General features: G+C 37.3%; 1 protein-coding gene across 5 annotated transcripts in view; it reads left to right on the top strand.

Moving 5' to 3' along the window:
* Positions 1–5,909, top strand: part of EMCN (endomucin) — a 50,388-nt gene extending 44,479 nt beyond the window's left edge. For 2 of the 5 annotated variants that reach the window (XM_026672693.2, XM_087962903.1), the window contains 3 exons: positions 2,745–2,823; positions 3,267–3,340; positions 4,384–5,909. In XM_026672693.2, the coding sequence (XP_026528478.1) occupies positions 2,745–2,823; positions 3,267–3,294 (107 nt within the window). In that variant the 3' untranslated portion in view covers positions 3,295–3,340; positions 4,384–5,909. The remainder of the gene's footprint in view (positions 1–2,744; positions 2,824–3,266; positions 3,341–4,383) is intronic. The other 3 variants (XM_026672694.2, XM_026672697.2, XM_026672695.2) reach the window with 3 other exon arrangements.
* Positions 5,910–13,451: the final 7,542 nt, after the last annotated feature.

Below are 13,451 nucleotides of genomic sequence, written 5' to 3'. Positions count from 1 at the left end.
CTGCTTTGAAGAACCAGATCCTTAATGTAAATGAGAAGGACCAATTGATGTTTTTAATGTTCTGAATCAAGTTGGGGTACTTTATTGAATATTATTAAAGGTGCTCTGCTCATACAAGAGCTAACACACTTCTTCCAATTCTTAAAAAAAACAAAACACCACACAGCCCTAACAATATGTTAAGATCAATCTCAACAACACTGAAGAAGGCTTCTTTAAATGAAAAATGCATGGACAAAATGATATGAAAGAAAAGTTGCTTTGGCTGCTTGTTCAGAATACTTGGTTTCCCCCCCCCCTCCACCTTTGGATATGATTATGCCTCTCATGTAAGTTTTAACTATTTTCTGGAAAACAGTACAGCAAAAGAAATGATTGGGACCTTCTTCTAAACCAGGGGTATAAAACTCAAGGTCCATGGGCCGGATCTGGCCTGCGAGACCACCCTGTAAAGAGCAAAGGACTGGCCCCATTTTTGGCCATGGGCCTCTCAGGCCCCATTTATAATGAGATTATAATGAGAGTGAGGGACGGTCTGAGGGAAGTTCTGCCTTAGCACTTGGCCACCACAATTGCCCCCAAAATGAGTGATGTTGACCTGGCCATGCCTACTCTGGCCATGCCCATCCCCCCAGGTCAAATACAACTTTGATGTGGCCCTAAATGAAATCAAGTTTCACATCCCTGTTCTAAACCATTTATATCACCCATAGTTTGTCATTAGAGGTTTTTCATTTATAAATAAGCTCTTATATATACATACATACACACACACACACACACACACACACACACACACACACACTCACTCTTGTATATATAAGGTAAATGTGATTACATGTATAAGAAAAAAACCAGTGGAGATTTGGAGACTATATATATATATATATATTTTCTTAAGTTTTCACGGGTACTTACATGTATGGTATTTAGCTTTGTTCGGGTATTTTCCCACGTCATTATAGTTGTGCTTTTAAAGTTATTTATTTATTTTATTTATTTGATTTGCCAATTGTTTACAAGATAATAAGTATAAGTGTATACATAGTTGTGAATACATGAAATGGGTACATATAAGAAAAATAAAAGAATAAGAGAAACAATAGGACAGGGACGGTAGGCACGATAGTGCGCTTATGCACGCCCCCTACAGACCTCTTAGGAAAGGGGTGAGGTCAATAGTAGACAGTCTAAGGTTAAAGTTTTTCGGGTTTGGGGAAGAAAATTTTTGGGGTTTGGGGAAGAAAATGTAGCAACATTTCGGCAGAATCTCATCTGATGATGGCAGATGAGATTCTGCCGAAACGTTGCGACAACTTTAAAAGCACAACTATAATGACGTGGGAAAATACCAGAACAAAGCTGAATAACATACATATAAATACCCGCAAAAACTTAAGAATATATATATATATATATATATATATATATGTGTGTGTGTGTGTGTGTGTGTGTGTGTGTGTATGTGTGTGTGCATATGTGTATGTGTATGTGTATGTATATGTCTTGGCACACTTGATTTGAGAAAACAGAGTTTGAAAATCACAAGTATGAAATTATCAAACTGTTATTAGACATAATGTTTTCAGACTTGGCATAAAAGAAAGATAACATTGACATTTAAAAAAAAAGTAATAAATGGAAAAGAGAGTTTCAGGGCCTCAGAAGGCTTCCAAATTTTCCAATCTGACTATAAAGTTTTCTTCTGCTGAGCAAATGCTCAATAAAACCATTACTGAACCGTGTTGTATGCATACTATATTTGGAAGACATTTGAGCCATTGGCACTTTAAGGAACATTACTTTTTTTTCTCTTCCCTCTCACACTAGTTAATTCGATTCATATTTAATACACTTTTTGCAGCTGGCTTTTCAAAATTTTAATGCACTTTCAGTTCACACATTTCCATAAGCATGAAATCCACTGTGCCCTTTCTGATCTTGTGAAATATTCAGTTTTTTAAAAGCCCAAGAAGAAGAAGAAGAAACTCTCTAGTCTCCAAATCTCCCCTGAGATTATTTTTTATACATGTAATCACATTTATCTTTTATTGAACTTTTCTGAAGGAAATGAGCCTCCCTTCTTCAGATGTCAAAACTGAGCTCCCAGGGAACAGCTGTTTTATGAAACAGAAATGCAAGAAAGATGGGCAACAAAATTTTAGTCCGGTGGGATCAGATGTGACATGTTAACAGGAAAATAAGATAGCTTTCACCATAGCTGAGGATTATTTCTGCTTTGACTAAAATAGTTGCTCTTTGGTCCAAAAGAACTTGGATTTAATTAGCAAAGTCATCTTCACGATGAAGAGCAACTCTTCAGGTGTTAACTTTGGTTTTAACAGTTTGATGTCCATTGTTCTGAATTCCAAAAGTTAAAGTCAGAGTATGGAGGAGAGGGACTTCTGTCTGAGAAGGCTACTGTATATACACAGTGGCCCCTTAACTACAATCTATTCTCCAGTCTACTTTCCCTTGTTTGATTTTAGAAGCCCATATTAAGAAAGAGAAAAAATCTGCAAGCCCCTTCCACATCCCCTGTTAATAATCCAGTTCATTATGGAGTGTACATTCTGTATTCGCTAATTATGATTCACCTGATCAATGATGCTTAGTGGTTTTTGAAAGCTTTTAGAATTTTGCATAATTATATTTTAGCATGATGTTTGTATTCTGTTTTTCATCTCCTGCGTATTTTAAACCACTGCTGTTCCCCATTAATCTTTATTTTCCTTCTGGGCTAGGCATGTTCAGTTTCTTGACCCTTTCCTCCTATGACTTGCCTTTAGGCATGTCATTACCTTTGGAATCCTTCAAACCAATGTGAGTACTCCCATTGGTTCTCAGACGGCAGCCTAAAGACTGCAGTACTTCCCAATGGGCTTAGAAGAGTGATTTCAATGGGTTCCCTTTGAATTGGGATTAAGTTGCTTCTGGGTTGGGAGTCATCAAACTGGTGGGATATATCCCAGAGTAGATCTATCCTGAGTAGCGATGTCGAACATTTCTATATTTAAGCAAAAGAATTTAGGTGTTTGTTTTTTTCTTTACAATCTTAAATGAGTACCTGTTCTTATTACTCAGTTGCACTTTGTGGATCTGCTAGATTAATATGTAGGCCGTCCTTTTTTTCTTTTTTAAAAAAATACATTTAATTTATTTAGCTCTTTTTCACCGACTGCAGTGGCCTATGGCTAAGGCAGAAAACTCCTATGTGACTGTATCTGGACCTTTACTGAAATGATGTATATTTTCATTTTTCTTAGCAGAGCAGACTTCTCAGGGAAGGAATAAAACTCGGCAACATAATGATTCCTCCTCATGCCAAGGCAATAAATGTGTATGCTCAAGATTTTATTTCTATCTGCTAAACGCTAAATGAATATTTCTCATTTTCAGTGGAAGTCAATAGTTTTTTGTTGAAAAAAGGCAGATAACCTTTTCTGTGTGTAGCTTAAAAGTTTGGAGCAAATATTGTTATGCGTTCCCAAAGCAGAGAAGGCAAGTGGATAAATACCTTAGAGGACTCTGCTTGCAGTTCAGAAAATCCAAAACAGAACAGATTCTTAGTGTCAGTCATGGATAGCATCTGGGTAGCCTTGGAGATGGGCTACTGTAATTATGCAAAGGTCATTTAGAAAAAGAAATATGACATGAAAATATGATGTTCTCTGCAGAGAGGATGCCCCTGACAAAACAGTGAACTATAAAGAGTTTTGTATTAACTCCATAAGATAGATGCTATAATTCAGAGGAATGCTATAATTCAGAGATGGATGACCTGGCAGAGGGATCATTTCAAAAGACCTCAACAAAGAGATGGGTGGATGGATGAGAGGATAGATAGATAGATAGATAGATAGATAGATAGATAGATAGATAGATAGATAGATAGATAGATAGATAGATAGATAGATAGATAGATAGATAGATAGATAGATAGATAGATAGATAGATGATGGATGGATAGATGGATGGATAGACAGACAGACAGATGGACAGACAGAAAGACAGATGAATAGATAGGCAGATAGATAGGCAGACAGAGGGCAATGACAATTAGGAAAAAGGGATATTTCTAAATCCTTCTTCTAGAAATTTCCATTGGTTTCCTTTGGCAGATGTAGGGCCTCTGCAAGATTAGCCTGAGGGAATCTGTCATTTGAAAGATGTAAGGTTCCTTAAATGTTCCTTAATCCCAAATGAAACAGTATCACCGTTCCAAGCAATTAATTGTGTCCTAATTAATATTCTCAAACAGTTTTGAAATTATAGACAAATAATGCAAATTATTGTAGTTTTTGCACTCTAAAAACCAGCCTAATTAATAAAGCCAAAATAATCTTGTAATACAAACTACTTCAAAACTTTTCTTCATTTTAGATGTGAAGAATTCCTGTTTCATTCCAGAAACGATCGAACAAAGTTGGATTTTCTTGATGTGAGTCAAGAGCATCTATGCATCACTGAAAAAAACTATTCATTTTCATTTCTCTGCAATTTTGCCATGTTGTCATGGTTTTTTTTTTACATGCCTGCTGTTTACCTCTAAAAAGAATTTTGTAGTTTTTCTCTCTCTTTCTGTCTTTCAGTCCATTGCTCTACAAGACCTATTTATTGCTTTCCATGTATGTAAGGCAGACAAAAAATTGCATAATGTAAAACTATATAAAAATGCACTTGACATTTGCCAATTCTGACACTGTAGTTTTGTACATAAAAATATATTCTGCCTGTAAATATAATTGTTTATGTTTTTTCAATAATTACCACAATATTAAATATTATATTTTGTGGCCATACCTGTTTACAATAAGAGCTAGATACTAACTTGAGTCTTTCCTTCTGTAAATACAGTAGATTCCCTCTCTCCCATTTCAATGCAAAGCAAAGATTCAAATTATTGTATCCAAAAGTGATTAATCCCCTTATTAAGACTAACTAAACTGGTACAAAAATGTCCACCTCATTTAGGTCTTCCAGAAGTCTTTCTAAAGCAAAACCAGAGGTGGTATTCAGCAGGTTCTAACCAGTTCTGGAAAACCGGTAGCGGAAATTTTGAGTAGTTCAGAGAATCAGCAAATACCCCCTCTGACTGGCCCTGCCCCCATCTATTCTATGCCTCCTGAGTTCCTGCCCTGCACAGGAGAATGGAACTGGAAAGCAGGTTAGTGGGGTGGGGAGGGAATGGGATTTTGCAGCAACCTTCCCTCAGGAGTGGGGAGGGAATGGAGATTTTGCAGTATCCTTCCCCTGCCATGCCCACCAAGCCATGCCCACCAAGGCACCATGCCCACCAAGCCACGCCCACATTTTTCACCGGTAGTAAAAAAAAAAAAATGAATCTCACCACTAAAATGTGACAAAAAACAAGGAATGGGGAAGAAACAAGGAATGGGAAGGAACAAGGAATGGGAAGGAACAAGGAATGGGAAGAAGCTAGACACTCCAAAACTTCTCGCACAAAAAGATAAGAATTTGTCTCCATGATGTCTACAACTCAGATTTGGACTTAAGATTGGAGGTGTCGACATAACTATTTGCGAGCGGCAGATGCAACATATTCAGAGTTTCAGCTACTATACTAGGACATCTTTTACTGTGTTTTTTTTTACTTGTTCTCTGCTTCTTGTAACATCTTACCTTGATGATTTCTGCAACTTCTCCTACATCATTTGATAATATCAGAAGTATTATTACCATAATGTGGATTCCTGGGTTTTTTTCCTGATAGGCCAACATTACTATTATGTCTTTTAAACCATTATATGTAGCTCTGCAATCTTTTTTGTGAAGTGGTGGGAAGAACACTTTTACAAGGTAAAAATCATTGCAATGCAACCTGAACCTAGGAAAGAAGGAGGAATGTATAGTTTGTATATCTCTTCAATAAAATACATGGGAATCTCTTGTGCTTGGTTTCCTTAATCTACTGGATTTCTACTTCAAATGGCAGGTCTGGGGACTATTTTTTTTTTTAACGAATTTCTAATGTTCCTTAATTCCAAATATTCAAAAAGGGAAATAATAATTTCAGAATAACAAAATTCATGATACCACCTTCTGCTACCATGACTACATTGCATAAGCACAATGTTCAGAAAAGATTCTAGAAATCATCACCATGTCAATCTTTATCAAGCATTTTCCCCTGGAGAATTGTGTTCTCTTTTTAAAAGAAACAAATCCTGCACATGGTCAAAAGCTGTGTTTGCTATAAATGTAATAAGCAAACAATTATGTTAAAATTCCTTTTCTGGGTGCTTTTATTAAGGATGCAAAAATATAATTTGTCAGGAAGAAAAAAAATGTGTTTTTCTGCAATGTTTTATCAAAGAGACATTTGTGCTTAATTAACATGGCTAAGACGCAAATAAGTTGCTGAAAGATGTGGCAGGCTTTAAATAATTGGGAGGTCATCCCATTCAATCTAGTGATGCTAGAAATTCAACATTAAATTGCAGTTCAGTCTATCTTTAAAACCTCTAATGAAGAATGGACACATCTATTTCAGTTGGTATAGTTAAACAGCTTGTACTGCTAGAGAGTTCTAATATTTAGCCAAAATCCCTTTTTGTATAATTTGAACCTGTTGTATCAGGCATCAGAATGAAGCAAAAGAACATATATTTCCTCAGACATCTATGTGACAGGCTTTCAAATATGTTAAGATAGCTATCATGTTTCCTCTTAATTGCCTCTTTTCTGAGCAAACCATGCCAAAGTCCTTCCATTTTTCCTCATGTTCTGTAGGCTTCTCACAATTTCCATCTTCCTTCTCTGGACGTATCGCAGTGTGTGTTAATTTTTGAAATTCTGAGATCCCAATCCACTCAGAGGATCAGTGAATGAATCAAAAGAAGAGAATTATTTCATCCTTAAACAGGATGGTGATTTAAGAAGTGGGGAGGAGATTATATCGTATTGTTAAAAACTGTTCCAAAAAATGAAAATGTAAATGAAATTGGAGTAGGAACCTTTGTACTTTTACCAGCAAAATTTGAGTGAATTGTGTTAGTACATAAATATCAACTATAAAAACAAAATAGAATAAAACCTTGTATAAGTATTTAGACAGCTTGTCTTTTCTTGGTACCAAATCCAGCTGTTACAGTAACACAGGTAATCACCAACTTATAACACAATTGAGCCCAAAATTTCTGTTGCTATGTAAGACCCTTGTTAAATCAGTTTTGCCCCAATTTTATGACCTATCATGCCACAGTCATTAAATGAAGCACTTCTCTTGTGAAGTTAGTAACACAGCTATTAAGTGAACCTGACTTCCCCATGGACATTGCTTGTCAGAAAGTCACAAAAGGTCATCACATGACCCTGAAATCAGGAGTAGGCTGCTACCAGTTCACACTGGTTTGGGTGAACCAGATATTAATTTAACATCTGGTTCAGCAAACCGGTAGTTCCAGTGACTGACTGGCCCTGCCTGCTCTGCCCCTCCCCTCCCAGGAGTCCCCATGCAGCCCATTTTGGATCACAGGTAAGTGCAGTGTCCATGTGGAGGCTTGGGGAGGGTGAAAAATGGGCCTCCTGGAAGCTCTGGAAGGCTGGGAATGGCCCATTTCTGGCTTCCAGAGAGCCTCTGGAGCCTGAGGAGGCCATTTTTGCTCTCCCAGAGGCTCAAGGAAAGCCTCCAGAGCTCAGGAAGGCAAAAATGGCTGCCCTGTGGCCCGTTTTTGCTCCCAGGGTGGTGCAGGAAGCCGACTAGGCCATGCCCACCCAGCAACTGGGCAGAGAACTGGTTGCTAAATTATTTGAAGCCCACCCCTGCCTGAAATACCACAACCATCATAAATACAGGTTGGTTGCCAAGCATCTGAACTTTGATCACATGACCATGGTGATCCTGCAATGATTGTGAGTATGAACAAAGGTCATAAATCACTTTTTTTTCTGTGCCATTGTAAGTTTGGTCACTAAACAAATGGACGTAAGGTGAGGGCTACCAGTAGACTAAACTTAATTCCTCAAAGAATTCCAGAAAAATATTTCTCCTATTACATGCAGTTCCGGATTCTTCAGTGAAGCAACAACCTGAAAATTGTATTAAATGTGATGACTTTAAATAATATAGGAAAGAAAAGGAAGAGAACGTGTAAATCTTTCTAATTGAGAGGTTGTAAAGTTCTTTACGTGTTTCCACTTCCCAATCTTTCTAGAGGAAGACATTCTATTCCATGCATACCATTTTCTTGAGGTGAAGTATATATTTTATCACTATTAGTGTCATCAATGTCACCAGTCTAGTCAGCTTCTACATAGAATTCAAGAGGTGAACTTTCTACAATAAGTTCTTCCTATTGGGAGTACAGCAAAGACCATAGAACATTCTGCTATTCAGGAAACCTATGCAAATACAATCAGAATAGATCTTGGAGGTCTTTTAGTCCAACCCTTTGCTCAAGCAGGAGACCCTATGTGATTTGTGACAACTGGCTGTCCAGTCTTTTCTTAAAGACCTCCAGTGATGAAGCACCTGCAGCTTTGGAAGGCAAGCTATTCCGCTAGTAAATTGTTCTCACTATCAGGAAGTTTCCCTTATTTCCTTGTTACTTCTCTCCTTGACCAGTTTCCATCCATTGTTTTTTGTCTTGCTTTCTGGTGCTTTGGAAAATAAGTTGACTCCCTTTTCTTTGTGGCAGCCCCTCAAATACTGGGATACTGCTACCATGTCACTTCTAGTCTTTCTTTTCCTTAGACTAGCCATGCCCAGTTCCTGCAACCGTTCGTCATATATTTTATAATTCTTTTATATTCTGATTCATGTATACTACATTGACATACTGTATGATACATTCAACATAAATTACAATTTCTGCCTTGATTACTAATCATTGCCGTAGGTGGTAACCATGGCTTTGAAAAGCCTGCAGTCTTGAAAACATTATCTATCATCAAAGACTAAGTTGATACTGGCATTCTTTATTATCCTAACTGCTGTATTACAAGGCCAGCAATTAAACATGCGGTTTCTGGATTTCAATGGGTCTCTGTTTCATATTGCCAAGAAAAGAGGAATTTTTAAAAATATTATAGCTGTGTTCTCCAGCCTAGAACCCTCTGATGTTTAGATTTCTACTTAAAACCTAATCTCCAGCAAGTGTACAGTGATCAACAGAGGATTATAGCAAATAAAACCAACATATTTGGAAGACACGAAGAAAAGAAAACTTGAACTAAGTTCATATGTAAACTTCTATATATAGAAATAAATCATGCCAATAAAATGTACATTCAAACTATAAGATAGGCCAGAAAGGCAGTAAAAACACATACTCTCTCTCTTATAATTTATTGTAGCTCTTTCTTTTCCTCCACTTTTCTTTTTAGTCTGCATTTTGTGACTGGGAAAAATGATGACTCTTCAACTAACACCTTTGGCCATGATGCCTGTAATAGTTGCAATCCAATACATCTGGATTTATTATGCTTGGAAATCTTGACATAAATATTCATAGCTCAACCATTACAGGATCATGGAAGACTTAAGTTTTTAGAGTTTCCTAGGTATCCATGAAAATTGAGAGAAACAATTAGAAGGAAAAAGCAAGCAATGCGAATAATTTCATATAACATCACTACTTTATAGCATAATAATTATCACTTGTCTATTTATGTATATTTTATTTATTGACATTTATAACTGGCTCAATTTACATGTACTCTAGACTTTACTCTATACTCGTGTAGCAGTTGGAAATGTAATACAATAAAAATAAATAAATTAAAATAATAACATCTAATTGACTTTGTTGATCACTCAAGGAAAGCTGTGGGCCACAGGCTAATGGTAGCACTACCAGTTAAACTTGCTTATTAAAAGCAAGGAAAGTTGGGTTCACCTGTATTTCACAAGGTAAGGTATTGCAATGTTTAGTCAAATATGATACTTTGAATCCTGGTGTTATTAAATAACTCTCTTGCAAAGTTTTCTTTATATTAAAGAACTATTAAGCTTAAAATATCCTTTCTTACCTTCTTTTGCTTTAATTAATTCATCTGCAAAAAAAAATCAACTAACCCAAGAGCTCTGAAAAAGTATTCTTTCCATTGCATAATAGTACTTAGCTTTTCTCCAGACATTTCAGATATACTCTTGGGGAAAGTTGTGCCAAACTGATTCAGCATCAAGCATCAACAAATAACCAGACACCTTTGGATATCTCAATTTCTATCTATCTTCCAGTGTGGAATTATAGATCTGGATTCAAAATCTTCACTGATTAAGACATCAACACTCTTGTCATTATTAGAAGGTTAAGCCTATTGATTTTAGAATACCTTCTAAATTAAAAAAAACAGTTGTACTCGAAATCCTCACTTTCTATCACTTTTTGGCTTAGTAAGCATTAAGTACCTCACAAATAGTTCTTAAAAACCATTTGCAAATGTGACCATTTGCATATATTTGGAAGTTATCCCTATAGTTTTATCTACAAACTTTCAGCCAAGTTCCTTGTATGCTAAAAACATTATGCAGAAAAGCACACAAATACTGCTTTTACTGCTTGTCTAAATATTATTATTATTATTCAAGTCATAAAACATGAGGCCTAATATACTGTATATTTATAAATAATGCTGTTGCACAAAGCTAACAACTATTGCATCCAGTGGTGGGGTGCTGCTGGTTTGGACCATTTCTAGCAAACCACGCTCTCATAGAATTGGTAGTAAAAAAAATTGAATCCCACCACTGATTGCATCCTATAGATGGTACTATTAGAAAGAGTATCATAACTTCTATTTCCAAATAATGCTACAACGTCTTTGTTTTGAGAGAAAAACATGGATGATTCTGTCACTGATCTATTTACTCCCAGCAATTCCAGTTGCTTTAATCAAAATTGAAAAAATGCTTTGCAATTATAGGACTTCTCAATGTTGTTGTTCAGTTGCTAAGATGTGTCTGACTCTTCATAACCTGATGAACCATAGCACACCAGACTCCACTGTCCTCCATTGTCTCCTGATGTTGGCCCAAATTCATGTGCATTGTATCAGTGACACCATCTAACCATCTCATCCTCTGCCATCTCCTTCTCTTTTTGCCTTCAATCTTTCCCAACATCAGGGCTTTTTCCAATGGTTCTTCTCTTCTCATTTGATGGTCAAAATATTTGTGCTTCACTTCAGCATCAGCATTTGGAAAAAGGGGGGTCAGGGTTAAGCCTTCCTTACGGTCCAACTCAGGTGGGATTCAAAAATTTTAACAACTGGTTCTGTGGGCGTGGCAAAGTGGGCATGGCTTGGGTTTTTTTTTTTGGCAGCCCACCCTGTTTTCTGGGCCTTCTGGACCTCAGGGAAGCCTCCTGGGGGACGTTTTTGCTCTCAGGAAGTTTCCCTGGGGCCCAGGAATGCAAAAAATGGAGCCTTCCTGGGCCTCAGAGAAGCCTCATGGGTGAAGAAGACAACAAGGGGAATCCCGGCACAGCTGAACATAGGAACAGCTGATGGTTGGGAGGGGGGGAACCTTAAAGAGCAATGTCAGGCATGCGCCTGATGTTGCACATGTGTAATAAGAACAAACTGGGTGGGGTGGAAAGGGGTGGGCAGAGAGGGGTAGGACTAACCAGAGGAATGATTTGCTGGTTTTCCGAACTGTGCAGAATCATAACAACCAGTTCTATAGAACCAGTCCAAACTGGTAGAATCCCAGCCCTGATCCAACTCTCATAGCCATGCATTACTACTGGGAAAACCATAGCTTTGATTACATGAACTTTTGTCAGCAAGGTAATATCTCTGCTTTTTGGTATGTTAGTTAGGTTTGTCATAGCTTTCCTCCCAAGGAGCAAGCATCTTTTAATTTCATGACTGCAATCACCCTCTGCAATGAACTTGGAATTCATGTAAATAAAATCTGTCACTGCTTCCATTTCTTCCCTTCTATTTGTAAGGAAGTGATGGGACCAGATGCCCTAACTTTGAGCTGCACAAGCTACTTCGCCAGGATAAGGCAATGATCTATGAACAGGGGGACCTATCCATACATACTGCTTTTTGTGACCCAAAAATACCCCCCTCTTTCTTACTCAATCTCGACCATAATCTCTGTTTTGTAGTCAACCTGGTTTTGAGCTTGACTGAAGTTGGTCTGAAGTATTATGTATATTTAAAACTTTTAAACAAGAAGGTTAAACACAAATGCAAACTAATATAAAGTAAGGAAGAAAGAAAAAAAGAGGTTGGGCTGATAGAGAGTAAAAGGTCCAAAGTTACTCAGCTCAGTTATTCATAACTAAGACAGTCTTTCACTTTTAGATAGATAGATAGATAGATAGATAGATAGATAGATAGATAGATAGATAGATAGATAGACAGACAGACAGACAGACAGACAGACAGACAGACAGACAGACAGACAGACAGACAGACAGACAGATAGATAGATAGATAGATAGATAGATAGATAGATAGATAGATAGATAGATAGATAGATAGATAGATAGATATAGATAGAGATAGAGAGAATTCCAAGTCCCATGTCCTGGACTACTGCTTTTGGAAAGATATCCAGGCAGCATTTTCTTTACTTCTTTTATAGGTTAACACTGATTTCAAAAACTATAGTACCTGAAGACTAGCAAATGATAGCAGATTGTTTTGGGGGAATGAAATAATCAAAGACAATGATAGTCTCTTCCTGACATTTTGAAAACATCTCGTACCAGCCATCTCAGGAATGGAATCGACTTCTACATCAGCTGTCTCCTCACAGTAATTAAAGTGTTTTAAACTACCCTGCATCATCCTCTAAGCCAGCAAATTTTTCTCTAAGCCTCAGAGCAACAGTGCAATCACTACAAGGTTATTGTGATTAGTGGCATATATATCACCACACATAATCTGGAACTGCAATCCATTCAGGATTGCCATAAGGAAGGGAAAACACAACTTTTCTCAGGATCAAGGAGCACATTTGGCCTTTAAACCAGGGTAGGGAACTATGGCCTTTTTATGACTTCTGGACTTCAACTCCCAGAATTCCTAAGTCAGCATGGCTGGATTAAAAGCTGCTCTGCTTTAAAAGCTACATGGGGCTATCACCCTGTAACCAGCAGTAGATGGAGCTCCGTTTTTTAAAAAAAATCCCTAATTTTAATATCCATTCATTTATATCAGGGCTGTCAAATTCCCTTGGGCCGGATGCGTCACATGCTGGCCATGCCCATTCTCAGTTTAGCAAAGGGGGAAAAAGTCCTGATACATCACATGGTCACATGACACTGCTGTGATGATGTGAGTATGACACCCCTGATTTATATTGAATACACGTTAAAAAAAAACCTAGAAAAGTGGTGGCTAAACTTTTTGGACTCCTGTGCGAAAAATTGTGTGAGCGATTGGAAAGCAATCCATTCGGGAGACATCAATGACCATTCAGACTCATTTTGACCAACCACATAGTGTGCTTAGCCAAATGCTACCTC

This window comes from Notechis scutatus, chromosome 4 (genome assembly GCF_049901735.1).
Source record: "Notechis scutatus isolate UNSWTSFEM ecotype Mainland chromosome 4, rNotScu1.2, whole genome shotgun sequence".
Classification (NCBI taxonomy): Eukaryota; Metazoa; Chordata; class Lepidosauria; order Squamata; family Elapidae; genus Notechis; species Notechis scutatus.
This window is presented reverse-complemented; position numbering and strand designations above follow the sequence as displayed.